Raw genomic sequence first — 20,911 nt, 5'->3', positions numbered from 1 at the left:
TCCCCACTCTGTTCCTGGTGAATCCTCTCACCCTCCGCATCTCTGGCCTGTACCCCAGTTCTGTATGAATAAATAAATCTTTAAATATATATATACAATATGTAAAAAAGTAAGTATAAAACGCATACAAATGATGAAGTGGCTATGATAATATTAAAATAAAAATAGACTGCAAGACAAAGAAACAAATATACATAGCAAAGCATATATGAAAATGAAAAAAAATACACCATATTGAATAAATGTTGTTGCGAAATCTAATCTGTCATCTGCATGAAAAAATAAAACTTATTGTATATTTTCCTTCCTGATGCTAAATTCCAGAGGAAAGCTGAATTTAAATATTTTAAAAATGAAACACTTGAAGAAAACTTGGAAATCTATTTTACTATTTCAATGTGTATTACATCTCTTTCCCAAATAGAAAGAAATGTAGGAATCTAAAATTACTTAACAATCTAAAACTCAAATACTGAAAAAATGGCAACACAAACTTAAAAGAGACAAATTGGAAAATAATATGTTAACATGTATGTCTGAAAAGAGACCAATTCTTTGATAATAAAAAATTCTCGCAAATCAAAAAGAAAAATACAATATTCTGATAAAAAAATAGACTTTTGTTACAAGTAGATGGCCAACTGAAAAATAATAAAATGAATAATATGATAAAACATTCTTATTTTCCTTGAAATTTGGAAATTGAAACAAAAAGAGGATATTTTTCTTTATCTCACTGACAAAGCAAAAACGTTTCATAATACTCAATTTTGTAAAGATTAATGAATAGATGTATTCATACATGTATTAATACATGTATTTATTGCTGTAACCTGTTTAAAAACCAATTTTGCAGTATCTCTAGTTAAAATGCACATGAGTTTCATTCTAATAATTCCACTTACAGAAATTTTAATTACAAATGCACTTGCACATTTTTGTCATGTTCTATCTACAAGGACATTTATAGCAGCATAGCTTGTGGTAGAAACAGTAAAAAAAAAAATACCCATTAATGATGAACTAGGTAAATATTTTGGGCTGAAAATGGAATATTCTGCACCATTAATATCACTGAATTCAATTTATTAATGATTATAATAAAGTCCCTAGCAAACATCACTGGGAAAACTAGCATAAGGAAGAACAGTCAATGACATGTATACCATTAGGCAAAATAGTTTGTGATAACTGTGTTTGTGTGTATGTGTATTAACACATGTATATAAATGTATATAAACACATGTATATGTACAAAGACGTGTTTAGTCTTAAATATTTATAGACTGTTCTAAAAAAATGTGAAACTGCTATCATCTATGGAGGTAATTCTGGAATACACACTGTTCTGGGTAGGAAATATATATCCTGAAAATAATCAATTTTGTAATGTTTAAATATATATGTACATGATGCATATGTCATTGAAAAATTCACCGTTTCAAAACGTTAGTGAACTACATTGATAAATTACTTCTTGGACCATGAAAAGGGAAGTAAAAGGTCTTTGATATGATATGCTTTATCTCGGAGCAATAACTCACTTGATTGAGCTGTGCTTCTCCCTCCTCAATTTAGGAAGATTATTTCAGTTTTACTATGTGTCAGGCCCAATGACAGGTGCATAAAGCATCAAAATAAACAAAGAAAGTAGCTGCCTTTAAGCAACTCACAGTTCAATGGGAAGATATTCAGAGTCTCAAAGGAAATCTGTTGTTCTGTCTCATGTGTAAAATGTTCAGGAAAGGCAGATTGAAAAAAAAAAAAGTTACCAACTTTGGCAACATTACTCTTCTACACCGCACCAAATCATTGGTAATTGTCAAAATCTCTGAGACAGTACATATCTCCTACTAAGTTTTCAAAAAAGATCCCAAAGAGACTTCTTTTAAGAAGAGTTATTAGTCACCATGTATTCGGTCCACTAAACTTTCCCCCTCTTCTATTCCTTTGACTGGAATGTGCCTTCTGCTTGGAATGTTCTTAAACTTCTATGTTCCTTCTTTGACAACTTCTACATAATGTCAAATATGGCTTAAATGTTTCTCCAGCAAAGCTTTTCTGGTTTTCTGCCACAAGAATTAGGTGGGGAACATTTCCTTGATACGGTCACAGTTCTTTTTAACTTATATTTAATCATTTACTTGTTAGATTCTCTTATTAAATGAAAATTTACTTAAATTCCTATCCTGTGCCTAGAGGAGGAATTCAATGATGGTTTGATGAATTCAACTATAGAACTTTATTGCTCTCCGCTGGGTCCTTCCTGTTTCCCTCCGTGCCCATTCTCTACCCTTCCTCCCACCCCAGACAACCCCCTGCCAAACACATTGTTGCACTTCTCAAGGCTAAGACCACAAACTCACTTGTCCAGTGACAACCCAGGGAAGGCAAACTTGCCCAGGCAGATGCGGTAGATACAGCTCAGGGGAACGTGCTGCAGCTGTGCACAGCTAAGCATGATGAAGTCATATTTGCAGATCAGGAGAGACTTGTCTGTAATGATCAAAATCCTCTCCTTCTCATTATTCCAGTGGTCAATCCTGTAGGAATCATCACAGGAGAGAAAAGTTGTTGTAATTTTCACAAGTACAAGATAATGGCCTTCAAATGTGCTTCATTGAGAGTTAAAAGGTTTCTAGGCTACATTATGTTCTCTGCTAAAAATCCAAATCTACACTTTCCCTTCACATGTTCATTCTCAATGATGAACACCTGAAACTCATGTGATACCATGTTACTTTGATAAGAATTGAATTAAATTAAAAAAAAAATCAGAATGTAGGCCTCCCTGGTGGCACAAGGGGTTAAGTCTCAGCCTCATAAAGCTATTGGTGGTCACTACAGCACAAGTTCGACCTAATCAGGAAGCTGACCCACCTGCACAGCAGACCCTCGCCTATCTCGTCCTCTACTTCCCTCAGCAGTGTATTTCAGTTGATCTGCCTGTTCTACTCCCCGTTCTGTCTCTGATGATTACTCTCACCCACTGCAGCTCAGTTCTTGTATACATAAATAAAATAAATCTTAAAAAAAAAATAATGGCATTTATTGAACAATTTGTACTAATAGAGACATAGTGAGGTTTGATGATCACATTTAGCACCATTCCATCTCTTTTAGTATGACCCCACAACCAAGAGACAAAAGGCGATGGAGAATACAGGAATGTTTTATGTCCATAGAGCTCACTACCCATACCCATGATAGGATCCATTAAGGACATGGCAAGTGTACGTTATGTTAGCAATCAATTAATTCATGAGTCTTCATACATTCCAAGGTCTTTGTGAAATACTTTGTGAAGCAAATCTCGATCCAAGTACCCCAAAAATATTTCTTTATTCTAACTCAATCTGTATCATAAACTTTGTATTACATTATGCTAACTCCCAAAGACACATAGCTGATGGGAGATCAGATAAGATTAAACAAAAATCCACTGATTCCCAAGCCCTATTTTAAGTTCTTTCTATCATATCCTTGTTATAAGGGAAGGTAGATTCTTTTGAGCTAAGAACTAATTAAACACTAAATACATATTTATTGAATTGATTGCTTGAGACTTGAGCTTCTTCTAGAACATGCATGAAAGTCCCTAACTAAATATTAAGAATATCTGAAATGGAGAGAACAAGATGAAAACAAAACAATGGCTTCTTTAACATCAACATAATTTACAATTTTTGCTGTCTGCTCTAACCTTTAATATAGTAAAGCACATTATGAATTTCAACTATTTCAATAAACTATGTTTTGCCTTCCCTACAAGACTGAGAAAGATGATTGGTGATTGACTCATGTCTGAACTCTCACTAAATTACTCTACTTTATTAAATGACATCTTTTTTGTCTTAGGATCAAATTTAAATTACCTAAAATGTTCACAGTAACCAAGATCATCTAGCCTCTGTCTAAACTATCATATTGAGCTGAGAACACTCATCGTGTGAGTAGTGGTTATAGTGCCTCCTCTATGAAGAATTTCTTAAACTTCTATATAATTGTGTCCCTTTATCATACTCTCTTAAAGTATCCTAATCCTTGCTCCTTTGTGATACCTACTATGATTTGTAAGCAGGAACATCTGTAACATGTTTGGCAACAGCAACCATGTAGGCACTGACTTTTTCTTACTATCACTGGCAAAATCTAGTATATGTTAGCAATCAATTAATTTGTGATTATTCATATCTTCCCTGAATATCTTCAATAGTGAAATACAGAGGGTAGGGTAATGCCAGTGAGTGTTGATTGGGCATCATTCTTATGTGTAAGTATGAGGGAGTGTGTATGTGTTTGTGTGTGTGTGTGTTCATGTGTGTATCCCATAAGGGAGCAGAGATGGTGTCTGCTAGACTACTCATTTATTCAGTGCCTTTCAGTTAGCCTATGATAAATAAAATCTGTTAAGGGAACAGATGAATTCCAATCATAATCATTTTGGAGGCCTTCACACTAAGTGAGGGCATGGGTGGGGACTTCCAGCTCTATTACTTACTCTAGAAGATTGCACATTTAACCTGACTGTGCCTCATGTTTTTTATCTCTAAAATGTAGCCAATAGCAATACTTACTTCCTTGGTTTTGGGAGAACATTAAAGAAAATCTTTCTCATTCAGTACTCTTCAAATAAGCTATTACTGTCACTGTCAGGGACCTCAGTATTTAAGTGCACTTGGGTAACCTAAATATGTCACATTCCTCAGAGTAATCTAAAGCCAGAAGATGTGCATGTATAAGTAGGAGCTAAATCAATGGCAAAAGGAACAGGAAAGATGTGAAGAAAGTAAAAAGGAAAGATGAAGGAGCACAAGGAGAAACAGAGGAAGACAAGAGAGCTGAGGTCATTAATGAGGGCGTGATTTCATGGCAGCCATTTTATATTTATAATATTCAGTCCACATCTCTCCATAACCCTTTGGAGGTTACATCCAAAGTCTCTGAGCCAGAACAGGGTAGTAGAGTTAACAGGTAGTCAATGGTGGAGACAATGGTAGTGCAGAATCTGCAAGATTTGTTTTAAATCTTGGTTTTACAGTTTCTATCCACTTCAAAATGTGAGGGTACTCAATACTTCCACTGAGAGAGGAAAGAATGCTTGCTAATCTGTTCAACACTCTTAGTCAGAAAGAGATAGGAATTCTGAAGTGTCTTATCAGATATCTACATAAATTTCTCTAAATAGATTGCATCTACTTAGCAGCAAGTTATAAGCTGCTGCCTAATAAACCAGACTTGTTTTTAGTATATATATATATATAAAAAAAAACCTGCAGCTTTTGGCTGAATGGTTTTACTGAAAATGTCAGCACTCCATAATGAGATTTATTTTAAAAGGTAAAGGATTTGGGGTAGAAGAGAATTCTTTTTAGGAACACACAGTGCTCTGCTATGACACAGACTTTGCATAATTTACATGTCAGGAAAGTATGAACTCAAGTAAACACACAGATTCATAAATAGTTTGGGTCTATCTTCTCCAATTCCTGGGTGGTATATTTGTCCTGATTTCTGTGACCGGCCGCAAAAGGAAAGACAGGAGGCAGAAAGGCTGAGCAAGCAGAGTTTATTGCTCCCAGGCAGCAGCTGAGACAGAGGCCCTAGGTTGGGGTCCGCAGCCTACTCCAGTGCTATAGGGAAAAAGGGTCTCTTATATAGATTCTAGGTTCAGATTCTAAAGGGGTGGCTCATCGCTGTGTCCCCTGATGTGAGGCCCACGGGTATCTCCTGGATGTGAGGCCCAGTTAATTATCACCCGCGGATGTGAGGACCAGTTTATTATCGCCCTTATCTAGTCCCTCCAGTAGTTGTGTTATTGCAGCACCTGGTCACCCCCAGCAATATTTATTTATTTGGATTTTATTTCAACCCCTTTTCCTTTCTAAATCATGAAGAAAACACAGAATCTAATATTTCTAATATTAATATAAATGAAAATTGATGATAATAGTCACAAGCTTAGAAATAAGAATACTTTATTTTTGGCACAACTTATGGGATTTCAAAAGCCCTTGAGTAGCAATGGTTTCATTTAATCTTTACAATAGCCCTTTGGAATTTAAAAACAAGAAAAGTCAAGTCCTGAGACCCTTAAAATGACTTGCCCACTCTTTACACAAGCAGGTGTGTATGTATCTGAAACAGGCATGGAGACATCAAATCCTAGCAGTGTTGGGTTTCCCCCCAGTACCCCCACACACTCAATTAAAAGACCTTTCAGTGTGGTGCTCAAATGTGATCAACATACCTCTGACAGGAGTTGATGTGCTTCTAGATGCTACTTTCTTTCAAGCACTCATGACTGTCCCTTCCATATTGTTCTCTTCCAGTGTCCCCATCTTAAGGAAGATTGCTCCTTCATCCTCTTATGTTAGCGAAATAAATCGCAATCTTTTGAGAATGAACATACTGTTGCAGCAAGTACTAAACATCTTACTCACAAAACATCTCTCAAAATCACACTTTGTTCTACCTCAACTTCATGATCCTCATCTAGTTTTTCTTTATCTCCTGCCTACACTGTCATAATCAACCTCTCACTAGACTTGGTATATAGCCTCCTTGATTTGATTTACTTATATTTACTCTTGTTCCTGTGCAACCTCTTCACCATAGTGCAAATGAGAAGGATCCATCAAAACAAATCACAGGCCCTCTGTGGTGGCACAACAGGTTAAAGAGCAGCACTGTGAAGCTAGCTGCAGCCATGGCAGCATGAATTCAATCCCCAGCCAGGGAGGTGGCACACATGGTGTGGCAGACCTCTCCTGTGTCACCTGCTGCTCCCTTCAGCAATGTATTTCAGTCACTCTGCCAGAGTGCTCACCACTCTGTCTCTGGTGAATCCTCTCAACCCGTCGCACCTCTGGCTTATACCCCAGTTCTTATATGTGTAAATAAAGAAATGTTAAAAACAAAAACACACACATACACAAATATAGTCTTAATTCTCTGTCCCCTCATGGGATGGCAGTGTTGGGAGTGGCAAGGGGTGAGGAAAAGATTATGCAAGTCAGGCAGAATGAGAAGCCTAGAAGTGTACTTCCTACACTGGAAGTAATGTTCAGCCCTGACCCCACGGCAGACTCTTACTTGTTAGCATTGAGAACAAAGGTTGGGTGAGTATAGAGGAAATTCATATGGGTGAAGATGGGAATAGGGATGTAATCTAATGTGACCAGAGGCTATTGTTTGGGGTTCTCCATTATTCCTCCCAGTCTAAGCAAACTGTCTCTATTTTACTATCTATCTTTAGAGGTTACATTCAAAAATCTCTGAGCCAGAATAGGATAGTAGAGTTATCAAGTAGTCTAATAATATCTGCCTGCTGTTTTCAATAGATACAAAATCCCCATTATATTCCTAATACCAGGACTTTTGTACTTGATGAGAGGCCCTCTGCATGACCCTACACCTGGATGACAAGTAGGAACTCTGGACACTAAGACAATTATTCCCAAGAATAGTGCCCCACTCAATAGTTCCCCTGTAGTCCTCCCTGGTGGTGTGAGGGTGTAAAGAAGAGCACTACGAAGTTATATGCAGCCACTGCAGCACACAAGTTCAATCCCCAGCCATGGGGGTGAGCACATGGCATAGCAGACCTCTCCTGTCTCTCCCACTGCTCCTTCAGCAGCATATTTCAGTAGCTCCGCCTGCTTCGCTCCCCATTCTGTTTCTGGTGAATCCTCTCGCCTTCTACATCTCTCGTCTTACCTCAGTTCTTGTATGCATAAATAAAGAAATATTTAAAAATAAATAGTTCCCCTGAGCTTTTATGAGAAATGATAGAAATTTGCACTTGTCTAAAAAGCTTTGCAGCTGCAGGTCCTACCTACTTCTTCAGCCTCATATCAAGCCAACTCTCTCTACTCCATTCTCTTTAATATTATTTTACTTTCTCTTATTCACCATGCCCACTCCTATGAAAAGACCTTCCTTTGTGATGTTCTCTCTTCTGGCATTGTTGTTCCTAATCTTATCTAATGTAGTTAACTCCTAGGGAGCAACAGTACAATTATTCTGGCAAACCTTCCCAGATCTCTGTCTACTTTCTCTCATTCTTATATACACTTTCATGAAACTGCATATTTCTCTTTCTCTGCAAAATAATCAGCACTATTTTAAAGCTATTTCTTTTGATGACTGCCAAATTAATGCCTATTTCCTCTCTTAAGGTACAGTCACTTTTCTGCATTGTTTCTCCAAGATTGTCTATGTCCATAACTATTTCTGAAATAAACTATTGGAGAATGATAATCCTTGTGCTATGCTGCCGTTATGCCTTGGTTCATGTTGCTTGTGGCATCTGATCCTCAGATTTGCACATTGAAATATACATAAAATAGCACATTTTCAAAAAAATAATCAGAAACAGTGGGAAAATGTTCATGCCAAAATTGTGGGAAAGTAAGATGTTACCTTTAGTATATTTCCAATTTTGTAACAACAAGGAAAACACAGATTAAAATGTTAGAACTTATTATTTCTTCCAGATGAGATTCATTTAATTTCTTTCTTTTTTCTTTTTTTTAGCTTTACTAACATGCACTGGCTTAAAATATTAATCATACTTAACTTGTTCACTTGTGTAGTCTATATTATGATTGTCACCAAAACCTAGTTTCCATCTACCCCCATCACTTGATCCCCTGTAGGGGACAATCCACTCCCAGGCCCTTTGCCCCCTGATATCACCATTTTGCATTTATAATCTAAGAGTTGGTTTTGGTTTTGTTTGTTTGTTTGTTTTGTTTCATTTTTATATTCCACATGTGAGTTCAATCATAAGGATTTTATCTTTTTCCACCTCATTAATTTCACTTCATATAATCCCCTCCAGTTCCATCCATGTATTACAAATGGAAAATGAGATTTTCAGTTTCTTGGGATGACAACAGTTTCACCAGCAGAGGGCGACAGCGAACTAACAATGACAGGCAGAATCCATCAGAGCCAGTTTCAAGGACTTGCACTGGATTACACGTATTCCAGATGCCTTTCCAGTGGCTCCCTGTCCTATGCCTAACAATGCTTTCAGTTGCTCTTTTAAGGTTGTGTCAAATTAATTTGTAATTTGGAAATATTTCCTTCATAAAAGATTTTCATCTAATATTATCTCCCCACCCACACAAAACAGCCCCAAACCCCACAGGTGCGCACACTCGCGCCCATACACACAAACACACACAACGCAGTAGATTTTTTCCCTGATATTGAATATCTGATTCACAAATTAAAAACTTCACCGGCAGCCTTGTAGCATAGTCCAGATCCTGAAAGAGGAAGACAGTATCTTGGCTAGCCAGAAATCAGCAGACCAGGAGGAAAGTTCTGAATCATTCATTCCACACATATTCCCTGAGCACCCTCTGGTTCCTGGCCCTGAAGAGAATCCAATTTGGATTTGCTCTTCAAACACAAACAGATGAAAAATGCATGACAATGAAGCAAAACAATTTCGCTCTCCCTGAAGTTAGTGAAGTCATAGACAAACTTTAGCTGTATAATCCAGATACAATTCTTTTAATCACTTGGCTATTTTTTCCCTGAGTCTCTTCAATTTGTTTAAAATGGGGTCTCTAACTAAACACCGTATTCTAACAAAAGCCTGATATCCACACACTGACCTTGTTTCCAAGTCTTCTGACTTGACTTCCTAAATTGACTTACCTCCTCACTTCCCCATTCAAGCAGTCTTGTGCTAAGCTCTGAGCTAACTATTGGGAATACTGGGGAATGCATCCAACTTTTATGGAAAACACAGTTCTTCAGGAGGTGATCACATAGAGAAGAGCTAACAAGCCACCCAAAGTTGTGATGAGACTGATAATAACACAAGTTTGTAAGCCCAGATTCAAGTCTCTAAGATTCCCAGACCATTGCCTACAGGGCTGAGACAAAAACACCTCAGACAAAATTTATTTGGGGCCCATAAAAGAATAATACTTACAGCTATTTGGTAAAGATCTTAGTGTAGTGTTGCACAAGTTGCAAAATATAGATGACCCTTTAGACAGTACAGAAAGATTTTTTATTGTGTTTCAATGTAGGACAGAGTCTCTCATAAACCACAGGTAAGACAGACCTATAAACATCCACACCTGTATTTTCTTCATTAGATAATTTACATTATAGAATTTCACAGAGATCTAGTCGATTACAGAAAAGAAGACACTTTTTTTCCCAGAAAACAAATAGGTTTATAGTACTAAAAATAAAATGAAAACTAAAAACCAAATGAACCCCCCCCCCAAAAAAAAAGAAAGAAAAAGAAAAGAAAGACAGGCCCTGTGGAACACAGGGGAGGGTTCTCAAAAAACAAAAAAATACAATGAATACAATGAAAACTAAACAGAAATCTATTTTGATGGAAAATTAGACATATGTAATTTATGTCTTTATGTGTCTATATATGTATTTATGTATGTGGGTGGTATGTATGTGTATGTATCAGATCTGAAACTTGTTATTTATTATATGAATAACCATGTTATTTTTTTCTTAATTAGATAATGATGCTTCCATTTACTGGTGTCTTCTTTGGATTAGGTATTGTGTCAGATATTATGAACAGATTCCCTCTTTTAATATTCAAAAATTGATCCTGATAATTAAACACAGGTAAGTAAACTGAGACATAGGGAGGTGATTATTTGTGCCCCTCCAAAATCATCTCTTGAAACTGTCACTCCAAATGTGATGCTATTTAGAGGTGGAGGTCTTTGGGAAATGTCCAGATTTAAAAGAAGTCAAGAGTATGAAGCAACCATGATGGTATTCATGCCCTACAAATAAGAAGTAGAGATAGCAGAGTTTCCTTTCTTCAAGATGTGAGGCCAGAGTAAGAAGGCAAATCAATAAGATAGTTTTCATGAAGAGCCAAATCTGTAAGCACCTTAATATTTGATTTCCCAATCTCTGGAACTGTCAGGAATAAATGGCTTTATCAAGCAGCCAGCTCTATGGTATTTTGTGAGAGCAGCTTGAACTGACCAATACAGACTTGCTTGCTCTAAGTAACTTCAGCAGGATTCATCCAAGGCAAGTTTTACTTTAAACTCTTTGGCTCTCTACTTTACCAGCCCCTAACCAATAGGCATGTAATGAAGAGGCTCCATTTAATCAACAAATACTGAACAGTGTTTATGCTATATTAAAGACAGTATATAGGTGTTCTAACCATAAATTCCTCTGACAGTCCCTGCTCTTACAAAAATTAAAATCTAAGTGGAAAAATATAAGTAAATTATTATTAGATTATAGGGCAATAATAATTAGAGGAAAATGCAAACTCAGTTCTATAAAAATGAATGGCTAAGATTTATTGAATGCATAATTTGTCTGAGTTTTTACTCTAAATGAATGGCCTCATCTCAACTCACAGCAAACTTGTGAAGGAAAGAATATCATTATCACCTCCTTACAATGGAGGAACTAAAGATTTAAAAGGTTAAATAACTTGCCCAAAGTCATACATTCAGTAGTTCTGAAATTGGAATTCAAACTGAGGGAGTCTTCTTCCATGCTTGTCATTAACTGCTTTGCTCTATAAACGGCACCTAAATCCACATACAAAGTCAGGCAAGGTTTGCATGTAGAATGCTACAAAAAGAGATTGAAGGATAGGCAGAAGAGAGCTTGATGCAGAAGGTAAACAATGTAGTTATTTTCAGGAAGAGAGAATGACATGTACCGGGCTGTGTATGTGAAAACATGTGCAGGAATATGTAGAAGATGACTTACTAAATGAAAAATGTTTGCACAGAATGTAAATGAAAATTGTGGAAACAGAATTATGCTAAAATGGAGAATAGCACCCACAAAGATTCTGACTCAGGTTTTCTGAGGTGAGATCCCAGGCATGGCTATGTCCTTTCAAAAGTTATGCAGTGGCACAACTAAGATTCTGACGATGGTGTTTTTCAGGAGCTGATGGAAGAATCTGAGTCACACCTATCTCAAAGTTCTCTGTCACTCAGATAACCCTTTTTGAGTCTAGACCTGAAGAATTTTTTTGGTGGCACAGGAAGATGTGTGGATTTACCCAGTAGTCCAGATTGGAATGCTTCAGGGTATTTCCATCATGTTCGTCCAATCCAAATAGTTAAGTCTTAACATCCTCATTTTACCAAAGTTTTTTAAACTTCCTGTGCTACTTATTTCCCAGCATAACTCAGACTGGACAGTACCACTATCATATGTCTTAGCACAGAGAATCTGCATTATGAATGTTAGTTTGGTTTTTTATGTCCCTTCCCTGAAAACAAATTGTACTCGACCATCTTGTCAAAATTCCTAGTATCTTAATCTTAAGATTCACTTTAACTGAATCTTCTTATATTTTGTTTTCATCTTAGATGTCAAGAATTTGATTCCTGGGTAGTGGTGAGTTCTCCATCATAGAGGAAGCTGTGTTCTCCCATTTATTATAAGCTCTCACAAAAGTTTCTCATCATTTCTACGATCGTTTCTACATCTCCATGAGGAAAAAAATGATAGTATATATCTCATAGGGTTGTTGTGAACTTAAGTGATAGTATGATAGTACATGTAGAGTACAAAGTATAATACAAAGGAGATGTGAACTACTCAGTCATTGTAGGCTATTAACATGATAGCCATGATCATAAGAAGGTGTATTTAATTAAAAATATTTGATTTCGGCCCTCCCTGGTGGTGCAGCGTGTTAAAGCACAGCACTAAGAAGCTTAAGCCACTTCCACATGAGTTGGATCCCCGCCTGCTCCGAGGGTGACCACATGGTGGCAGACCTCTCCTGATCCGCCCGCTGCTCCCCTCCGCAGTCTACTTCGTAGATCCGCCTGTTCTGCTCCCGGCTCTGTCTCTGGTGAATCCTCTCACCCTCCATCTCTGGCCTGTACCCCAGTTCTGTATGAATGAATAAATAAATCTTTTTTAAAAAATTAATTCCTCTTAAATGTTTTTGCAACATTTATTGAATTACCAAATTAATTAATAGAATAGAATAAATCCATTTAGAGAACTCAGACCTATTATAGTTTTCTGATATACTAAATATTTCTATTTTAATTTTCCAAAAATTAAAAAAGCAATCATTAATTTCATACGATGTCTCAGTGTGTGTTTAACACAGTAGGATTTTTTTTCATAAAAGTGTATTATATTTAAATTAGTCTGACTTAAAATATATAAGCCATTATATGTGGAGTTCCATGTGTAGATGGCTTCCAAGGAATACCTTCAAAGATAAGGGCCAGACGTAGCTAACCTAAAAACCTAGCAGAAAACCCATAAGAATGTGAACTGAAGAAGTTGTCCCACACTTAACTTAGGTAGAAGAACAAAGAAGCCAAACATGAGCCCAAATTCAGAAGTCAAAAGAAGAGTAGCTAAGAGTTTTTGCTCTAAGTGACTGATTTGCAATTAAAACTGTTATCTGGCATAAGAAAGGAATTTCTTAGAAAAGCAATACCAGGTAGACAATCCAGATATAACCCCCCAATGATCCAAAATATGTATTGAGTAACTATCACACTCCCGGACTAGTGGTCTAGTGGTGAACCAAACAACCTGTTGCTTTCATACATACATTCCAGAAATAGACACAGATACATAAATAGAGGGGAAAGGACATATAAATATAGAGACCTGGATTAATAGGAGACAGGGAATTCTGAGAATGGTATTTGAAGAAAAGTGAAGAGTCCATACAAAGTTATGGGATCTGTCATGTTTCATAAAATGACAAGGAAGTCCATTTAACTGAAGCAAAGGAAGCAAGGGAGAGGCTAGAAGATTTAAACAGAAGGCAGATCATATTCTGGAACAATCATACTTTCTTTACAATGTTTGAATGTTTTTGACATTATAGGGTCACTATTCCCCACTTTACAGATGGGGAAACCAACCCTCGATAAAGTGATAGGCATTTATTACCATGTGACAGAGTCATGGCTGGCATCTTCCTCCTGTAACCCCACCACCCCCAGCCCGGGCCTTGTACACTCCATCTATCTGCTTCTTCCAATTACTTTTCTACTCAGCAAGACAGCCCTGCTCTCTCTATCACTGTACCATCAGTAAGTTTATTTTAAAGACTGCACAAAGAAAAGACTCAGCACACCCCATTCTTCTCTCTTTTCCACAAAACGAATGAATAGCTGTTTAATAGTTCAAGTCATCCACAGCACACCAGGCACTAACAAGAGACCCACCCCCTGAATTCACTTTAGGGGATTCACTTGATCAGAAGCCAAGGAAGCTGGCAGGAGAACAAGGCTTAATTTTGCGGAGGTGTCAGAGAGGGAAGAACAGAGGGACAAGATACAGCAAATGCTCACATCTTGCCACTTCCATTGTTTTATTTTTTAAATGGATATAGGAGATAGATACCAGATCAGGCATATCCAAGAAGAAAAGATGTGTTTTAAAATATTCTGAGGAATCGCACAGAAACACAAGAACAAGGAACGAAGAGCAGTTAGGATTTATGAAACCTGGAAACTCACAAGGAAGGCAGGTTCCTCTCTCGGGGAAGGCTCTGTTATGATTCCAGGAGTCTCGCTACACACTCATCTGTTTCTTTTTGGCCTGTGTGCTCTTTCTGCTTACTGCTAGTATTTGTTCCACTTTGATTCTGCTTGCCTATGACAATTGTCTCCCTATTCCTCATTGAACATAGCTTTTCATATCTGCTTTCATAACTAACTGGCCTCTGTACTTGAGTGTCTTCTGTTCAAATTCTCAAAACAGAGGATTCTCTTAGACCCCATCATTCCTTTGAGCTCTGCTTTTGGGTCACAGGCTGCCTAGTAGATTGGATCCCCTTTGTCCAACCAGCTATGGCCAGGGGCTGGAGTGTACAGTAGAAGAGAATAACTTCTATAGTGGAAGCTTTTCTTTTCACAGTTGTTTTAGCTATTGCCATTCCTTTACCTTTCCACAACATTTTTAATATAGATTATAATATAAGATTAATTGCAAGAAATTTAATATAATTTTATATATCTATGTAATATAAATATATCTAATTATATTCTAATTATTGTATCTAATATTAATCTTCTCTAAGATCTCATTGGTTAGTACAGTAGAAAGAACTGCCAGTTTAAGAATCCATTGACTTCTGAAATGCTGTCTGAATTAATAAAAGATGTAAACATGTAAGCAATGAAAATTGCAAGGGACAAAGAGGAAATATGATAATGCTTAAAAAAAAAAAAAAAGTATCACTCCAGTAAAAGGTAAGGCCAGAGAAATCAAAAACTCCTCTTCACATTGATTATTCTTCAAGTTAGAATCACCTTACATTACCTTAAACAGGGCATTTTGGGACAACCTTAGAAGCCCATAGAGTGAAATTAATTTAGTGTTTGTGAATTAAGCATCATGTTTATTTATAAGATGCTATAATAGTTGTTTGTATAACAGCTGTAGTGGTCTAAACATGTTGCTCGTCCCAATATTAAGACTAAGGTCTTACTTGTTTGCTTTAATAACACACATTGGCAGGCCCCTAAGTAATCAAGACTAAGTTTAAATTACCATGCCGCTAATTCCAGACCCAACTGCCTTTCCAACAATGCCTAGATGATGTCTTTCAGTAGCTTAAGACAGATATGCCTACAGTGATCATTAATGAAACATAAAGATTATGGTGTGTGACAAATATTGAATGTATTTTAAAGCAGAGAAAAAGAAGAGGAGGATTATAGAAGGAGACAGAAGAAAAAGAAGAAGCCCAGATTCCACTTCAATGGTATAAATTCTCCTCTCATCCCTTATTTCAAGGTACTAAAGGAGGTCAGTGAGTGTGTGTGGAAGAGATGCATTCAACTGGTTGTCATGAATGGACAAAAGCTGGTCCCCTGCACCAAGGAAGTGAAGAAGGCACAGTATAAAGTAATGAACAGAGGCAATGTGTTGGCAGACTGGGAGCACATACCCTATTTGTGCGATTAAAATTCAAATTTTGAAAAACACTGAACAGAATGGAAATGACCTCTGGATCTCTGATTTTGTGACTCCAGAAAAAAAAAAAATCCCTCCTCTTTAATCTGCATTCTCTATTCATGAGTTTCTGGCCCCTCTCTACTTTTCCTGCTTGTTTCTGTACACTATAGTACAGCTACATTGAATTATTTGTGGTTATCTAAGCCTCTCTCTTTTACTTTCATGTATTTTTACTTTCTTCTTCTTAGAATGTCTTTCCATCACATAAATTTTTTTTAAATGTTTACTTCATTTTGTGTTTTTTTTTTTTTTACATTTCAGTTGTAATCCCTGTGGGCTTCCTATCACCAAATCACCTATGTGCCATCACATAGTCCAGTGCACTTTCCTCCCCCACCCCCATTTTTATTTCATTATTATTATTTTCCTCTGGTCCTTTATGTTTCTACTATGAGTGAAACCATACGGTATTTTTCTTTTTCTTTCTGGCTTATTTCATTAAGCATAATCCCTTCCAACTCCATCCATGTTGCTGCAAAAGGCATGAGTTTATCTTTTTGATTGCTGAGTAATAATCCATTGTGCATATATACCACATCTTTTTAATCTAGTAATCTAGTTTTGGGCATTTGGATTGATTCTATGTCTTCCTGACTATAAGTAAAACAGCAATAAACATGGGGATTCAGCACATAATTTTTAAGAATTTTTCTCATCCTTTTTTTAATTCTGAAGAACTCTTTAACATTAGCCAACAACACAGCCACCATGAGGACTGTGCTCCCATAGAATTACTCTCTATCACTGTGCATGCTAAATTCAATTCCACATCCTCTTTTTCCACAGAGTTCCCTGAATATGAAAATCTTGTCTTTTAAGTATATACCTCTGTATTTTCAACCTTAATGTAGAATCTGGCTTAATGATGGAATTTGGTAAATACATAAGTGAACATGTGGCTATGAATTAATAACTATAGTAATAATATAATAAAAGTCATGTCACACGGTAGTACATACAAGAATTGCAAATAGCTCAAGCATTTCATATATATATATATATATATATATATATGTAAATATACACACATATTTATATATTTAACCAGTGAATCCTTAAATGAATTATGTTCTGTATTTCCACTTTATAAACAATAAAACGGGCTCAGAGGATGAAGACATTTTCACAACCGAGGTCAAATAACTAGTGTTGGAGGCATTTAGTTGCATCAGACATTTTCTCCTCTTGGCTCCTTCTGACTCCACCCTAATTGGTAGCAGTCTTGGGAAAACCAACATTTCCAAGTATATTTGTGACTGCAGTAACTAAATGCCCTCACTGTCCTATAATTCAGGTCACTCAGGGACCATTAACTATCTGGATGAGACTGCTGCCATAGGGAATTTATAGAGAAAAGCAATGCGTTTAATTAAGTAGTTGTCGAAAACACCCACCCAGTATAAATGGATTCTGGCAACAGAGGTGCTTTTCTTGCTGCCAGAGTCCTGCCACAGGTCATTAAGATCCTGATAGATTTGAGGTTCTTTTCAGCCTGAGTGCTTTCATCCAAGGATGAAAACAAGTCTCGTTGGGCTTAGAGCTCAGGGAAAGTAGGCAGTCTCCATTGTCAGGCCCTGGTAGCATTGGTGAAAAGCTCCAAACATTGGAGGACTCTATCAGAATGAAATCCAAATCAAGCCTGTGACATGTGTGAAGTCTGCTATGGGCTAGACTCTGCAGTGAGCATGGGCAGTGAATCAGAATCAGGCCCTGCCTCAAGGAATGCTTTCTCACAATATGCTCGGGACACTATGTTATGTAATCTGACATAAGTACAAAGAAAGGAGAGCAGATTATTCTGGATGAATCAATGGCAAAAGGCTTTATGGACATAGTTCCTGTGAAGGACAAAAAAGGGACAGAAAGTCAAACAAAACAGATCAAACTGGGTGAGAACAACCATGAGGCAAGGAACTGTGCCAATAACTTTGGGGGGAATGGCAGGAGGTTCAATTTGATGAACAGAATTTAAACAGAACATAACAGCTAAGATGGAGGAGGAAAACTCACACCGCAGCACGCAGGATCTTGAAGAAGCAACAGAACAGCATGGAGACAGTGCGTGTCCCTGGAAGTCCTCAGCCTCCTTGAGAATAATAGTGATACAGACCAGACCAGTGCTTCTCAAATGTTAATGGGCCTAGGGGCTCACTGGGCCTCTTGTGAAAATGCAGAATCAGGTTTAGTGTGACTGGGCTGGGTTCCCACGAACAGCATTGCTAATCAGCTCCTAGGGATGTTAGTGCTGCTGATTCCAAGACCACACTTAGAGTAACAAAGGTTTGGAATACATTGACCTAGCCAAATATAAATAAGGTTATGTAGGAGATCTAATTCAGAATGATAATATGCACAGCACTTTTGCTCTTCCTGATTAAAAAGAATCAGGAATCCCTAATATCCAGGTTTTACTGGTCTTTTCACATTTTAATTATTACTAGCAATATTATCTATTGTGGAAGTAAAATCTTGTCACATAGCATGATTAACTGTGACAACAAAATAGCATTATGAACCTTAGCCCATCAAGGGCACCCACCACCCCCCTATAGGCATCTGATAGGGGCAAGTATAAATAAAGTCAGGTGAACATCACAAGCTTGAAAAAGAGTGCGGGAGAGGAAAAGATTTCTAAACCTGCTCAATGAATCTCTGACACTCTGCCCTGTGAATAATAGACAATCAACAAAGAAACCAGACACAGGCTCAAAGATCATTGAACCGATTAAACTGCACTGATCACTGTGTTGGGAGTTGAAAAACCTCAAAGGTAGCAACAGCCATGCAACACAAAGACAGCTAGGCTGAGAGAGAGGTCCCCTGAAGTCAAGCCCTTCTATGACCCTTAATAAGTGGTTGCCCTTAGACAGGTCATTTAATCTCTGAGTTTCTTCATCCATAAAATAAAGCCAATAGTTCCCGCGCCTTCTTCTCTGGGTCTGTTTGAGGATTAAATGTAATAATAGTTGTGAGACCATGCATACCTGCTGCTGCTTTGGGCGCTGTCTTCTGCAGAGGGTCCTGTGCCTGGGAAATAGACCTCAGTCCCTATTTATTGAGATTCTTTAATCTCTCAAGAGGCTCTTCTTTTTACTGAAACATCTAGGATAGAGCTTCCTTCTGGAGGACCTTCCTAAACTGAGCAGTACTGTCCCTTCACACTTCTAGTGTCTCCACCAAGCCCAAGAAACAGAATTCTGAGTTTACCCGACGTGTTCCTGTGTGGGCTCCATAGCTACAATTTACTAAGGGGCATACATGGGATCATTGCATTAGTAAAATTCAATGCAATGTAATGCATTGTGGAGCCCTGTGAGTTTGGAGTGTATTACCATTATTTTAAATTTAATTTATTTGATGTGAAATTACATAATTTAATTGTAATTACTAACAACTAACTATCACGATTCCTGAAATTGTATCATTTGCCTTTTTTGAGCTAATGTGAATCAACTCCAGCACACCACTGGAGCTGATCTTCACTGATTTTGCATAGGTATCTAACATGTCACCCAGACATTCAGTGATCCTTCACACTTCAGAGAGATACAGGCCACAAACCTTCACCCACAGTTCAAATTCAACAAAGCTCTGAAGATGGTCACTGCAGACTTACAAACTTAAAATGGCAAAATTATATCACAAAGCCAGACTTCACCCCTCATGAAACGATTTATTCTTTTTAATACCATGTTTCTTTGCAAAAATATTAATGTATTTGACTATGGGGGGGGACTGAACTAGATCTCTACTGGGCATAAAAAAAACAGCTATGGATATTTTTACCTTTCTAAAATCTGAAAAAGTATCAATCTGACTTCTAATTGTTCCCAATGGTGTTGAATAAACACCTTTAAGATTATCACAGTCATCATCTTCCTAAAATATAAATATAGTCACAGTGTGCACCATCAGTCCCTCCTCTTGGCAGTTCCCACCTTGTCCTTTTTTATGAAACTGCTTCTAGGAGTCTCCCCAAGCACAAACAAAGATTGGCTGGGACCATGAGTCATCCCTCATGTATACCTTACAACTTTTGGGAAAGAATCAGAACCCAGACACTGCAAGGGTGTAGTTCATCTTCCTTACTGTATTACTATGTGAGCTTCTGGCCACTTCTCTTTAGGCTCATTTCTCATCTATGAAATGAAAATCCCCAAACCAGTAAGATTATAGTGAAGATAAAGCAAGTTCATGAAAATACTTAGGAAAGTGCTATGTACATGAAAAGGTTTTTACTCTCATCATTCTAAAATCTGAATGTGATTTTTATTTTTTTATTTCCACAGGAGGATCTGAGGGTTGATGTGCATAAAGTCCAGTGAGTTCCATCATATGCACCAAGACTATTTCACTTCAAGAGTCTTGGTTAGTTAGTGCAGTTGGGGGTTGGTCTATTTTGCAGTCCCAATAACTCCTAAGACCTGAGTGGATGGGTTTCTGTTCACTATAAAAAAGACTGAGGGGCCCACAGGGATGGAAAAAGGCACAAAATGATGTAAAAATAAGCTATTATATTATTAAAAAAAAAAAGAGTGTGGGGGGCACGAGTTTTCTCTGGTTTTTTTTTTTTGTGGTGTGTGTTTTTATGTTTATATAATTGTTTGGTTTACTGTTGTTATGGGTGGAGTAGGGGAGGTGGTATTTCTTACTTGCTTTTGCTGTAACTATTTTGCCTTTCAGTATATTAATCCACTACTGTCTCCAAACAAACATGCAAGCAAACAAAAGACTTGAGTGTGAAATCTCTGTAAACTCTTCTTCTATTTTAGGCCTAGACAGTTAGAGTGACTGGAAGCTTATTCATTTGGTATGGATGCCTGAACCATGTTTTTTACAGCTGGCATCTCTTTCCATTGGAAGAAGATAGTCTCAGCCAGCCCTAGGCCTAACAGGCAACAAAAAAAGCTGG

The 20,911-nt window shown here is 37.3% G+C and overlaps 1 protein-coding gene across 1 annotated transcript in view; it reads right to left on the bottom strand.

Moving 5' to 3' along the window:
• Positions 1 to 20,911, bottom strand: part of TPRG1 (tumor protein p63 regulated 1) — a 107,807-nt gene that overhangs the window by 72,958 nt on the left and 13,938 nt on the right. Inside the window, exon 3 of the mRNA XM_004675089.1 lies at positions 2,367 to 2,543. Within this exon, the coding sequence (XP_004675146.1) occupies positions 2,367 to 2,543 (177 nt within the window). The remainder of the gene's footprint in view (positions 1 to 2,366; positions 2,544 to 20,911) is intronic.

The sequence above is a fragment of the Condylura cristata genome, unplaced genomic scaffold (assembly GCF_000260355.1).
Source record: "Condylura cristata isolate star-nosed mole 26May11 unplaced genomic scaffold, ConCri1.0 scaffold00003, whole genome shotgun sequence".
Lineage (NCBI taxonomy): Eukaryota > Metazoa > Chordata > Mammalia > Eulipotyphla > Talpidae > Condylura > Condylura cristata.
This window is presented reverse-complemented; position numbering and strand designations above follow the sequence as displayed.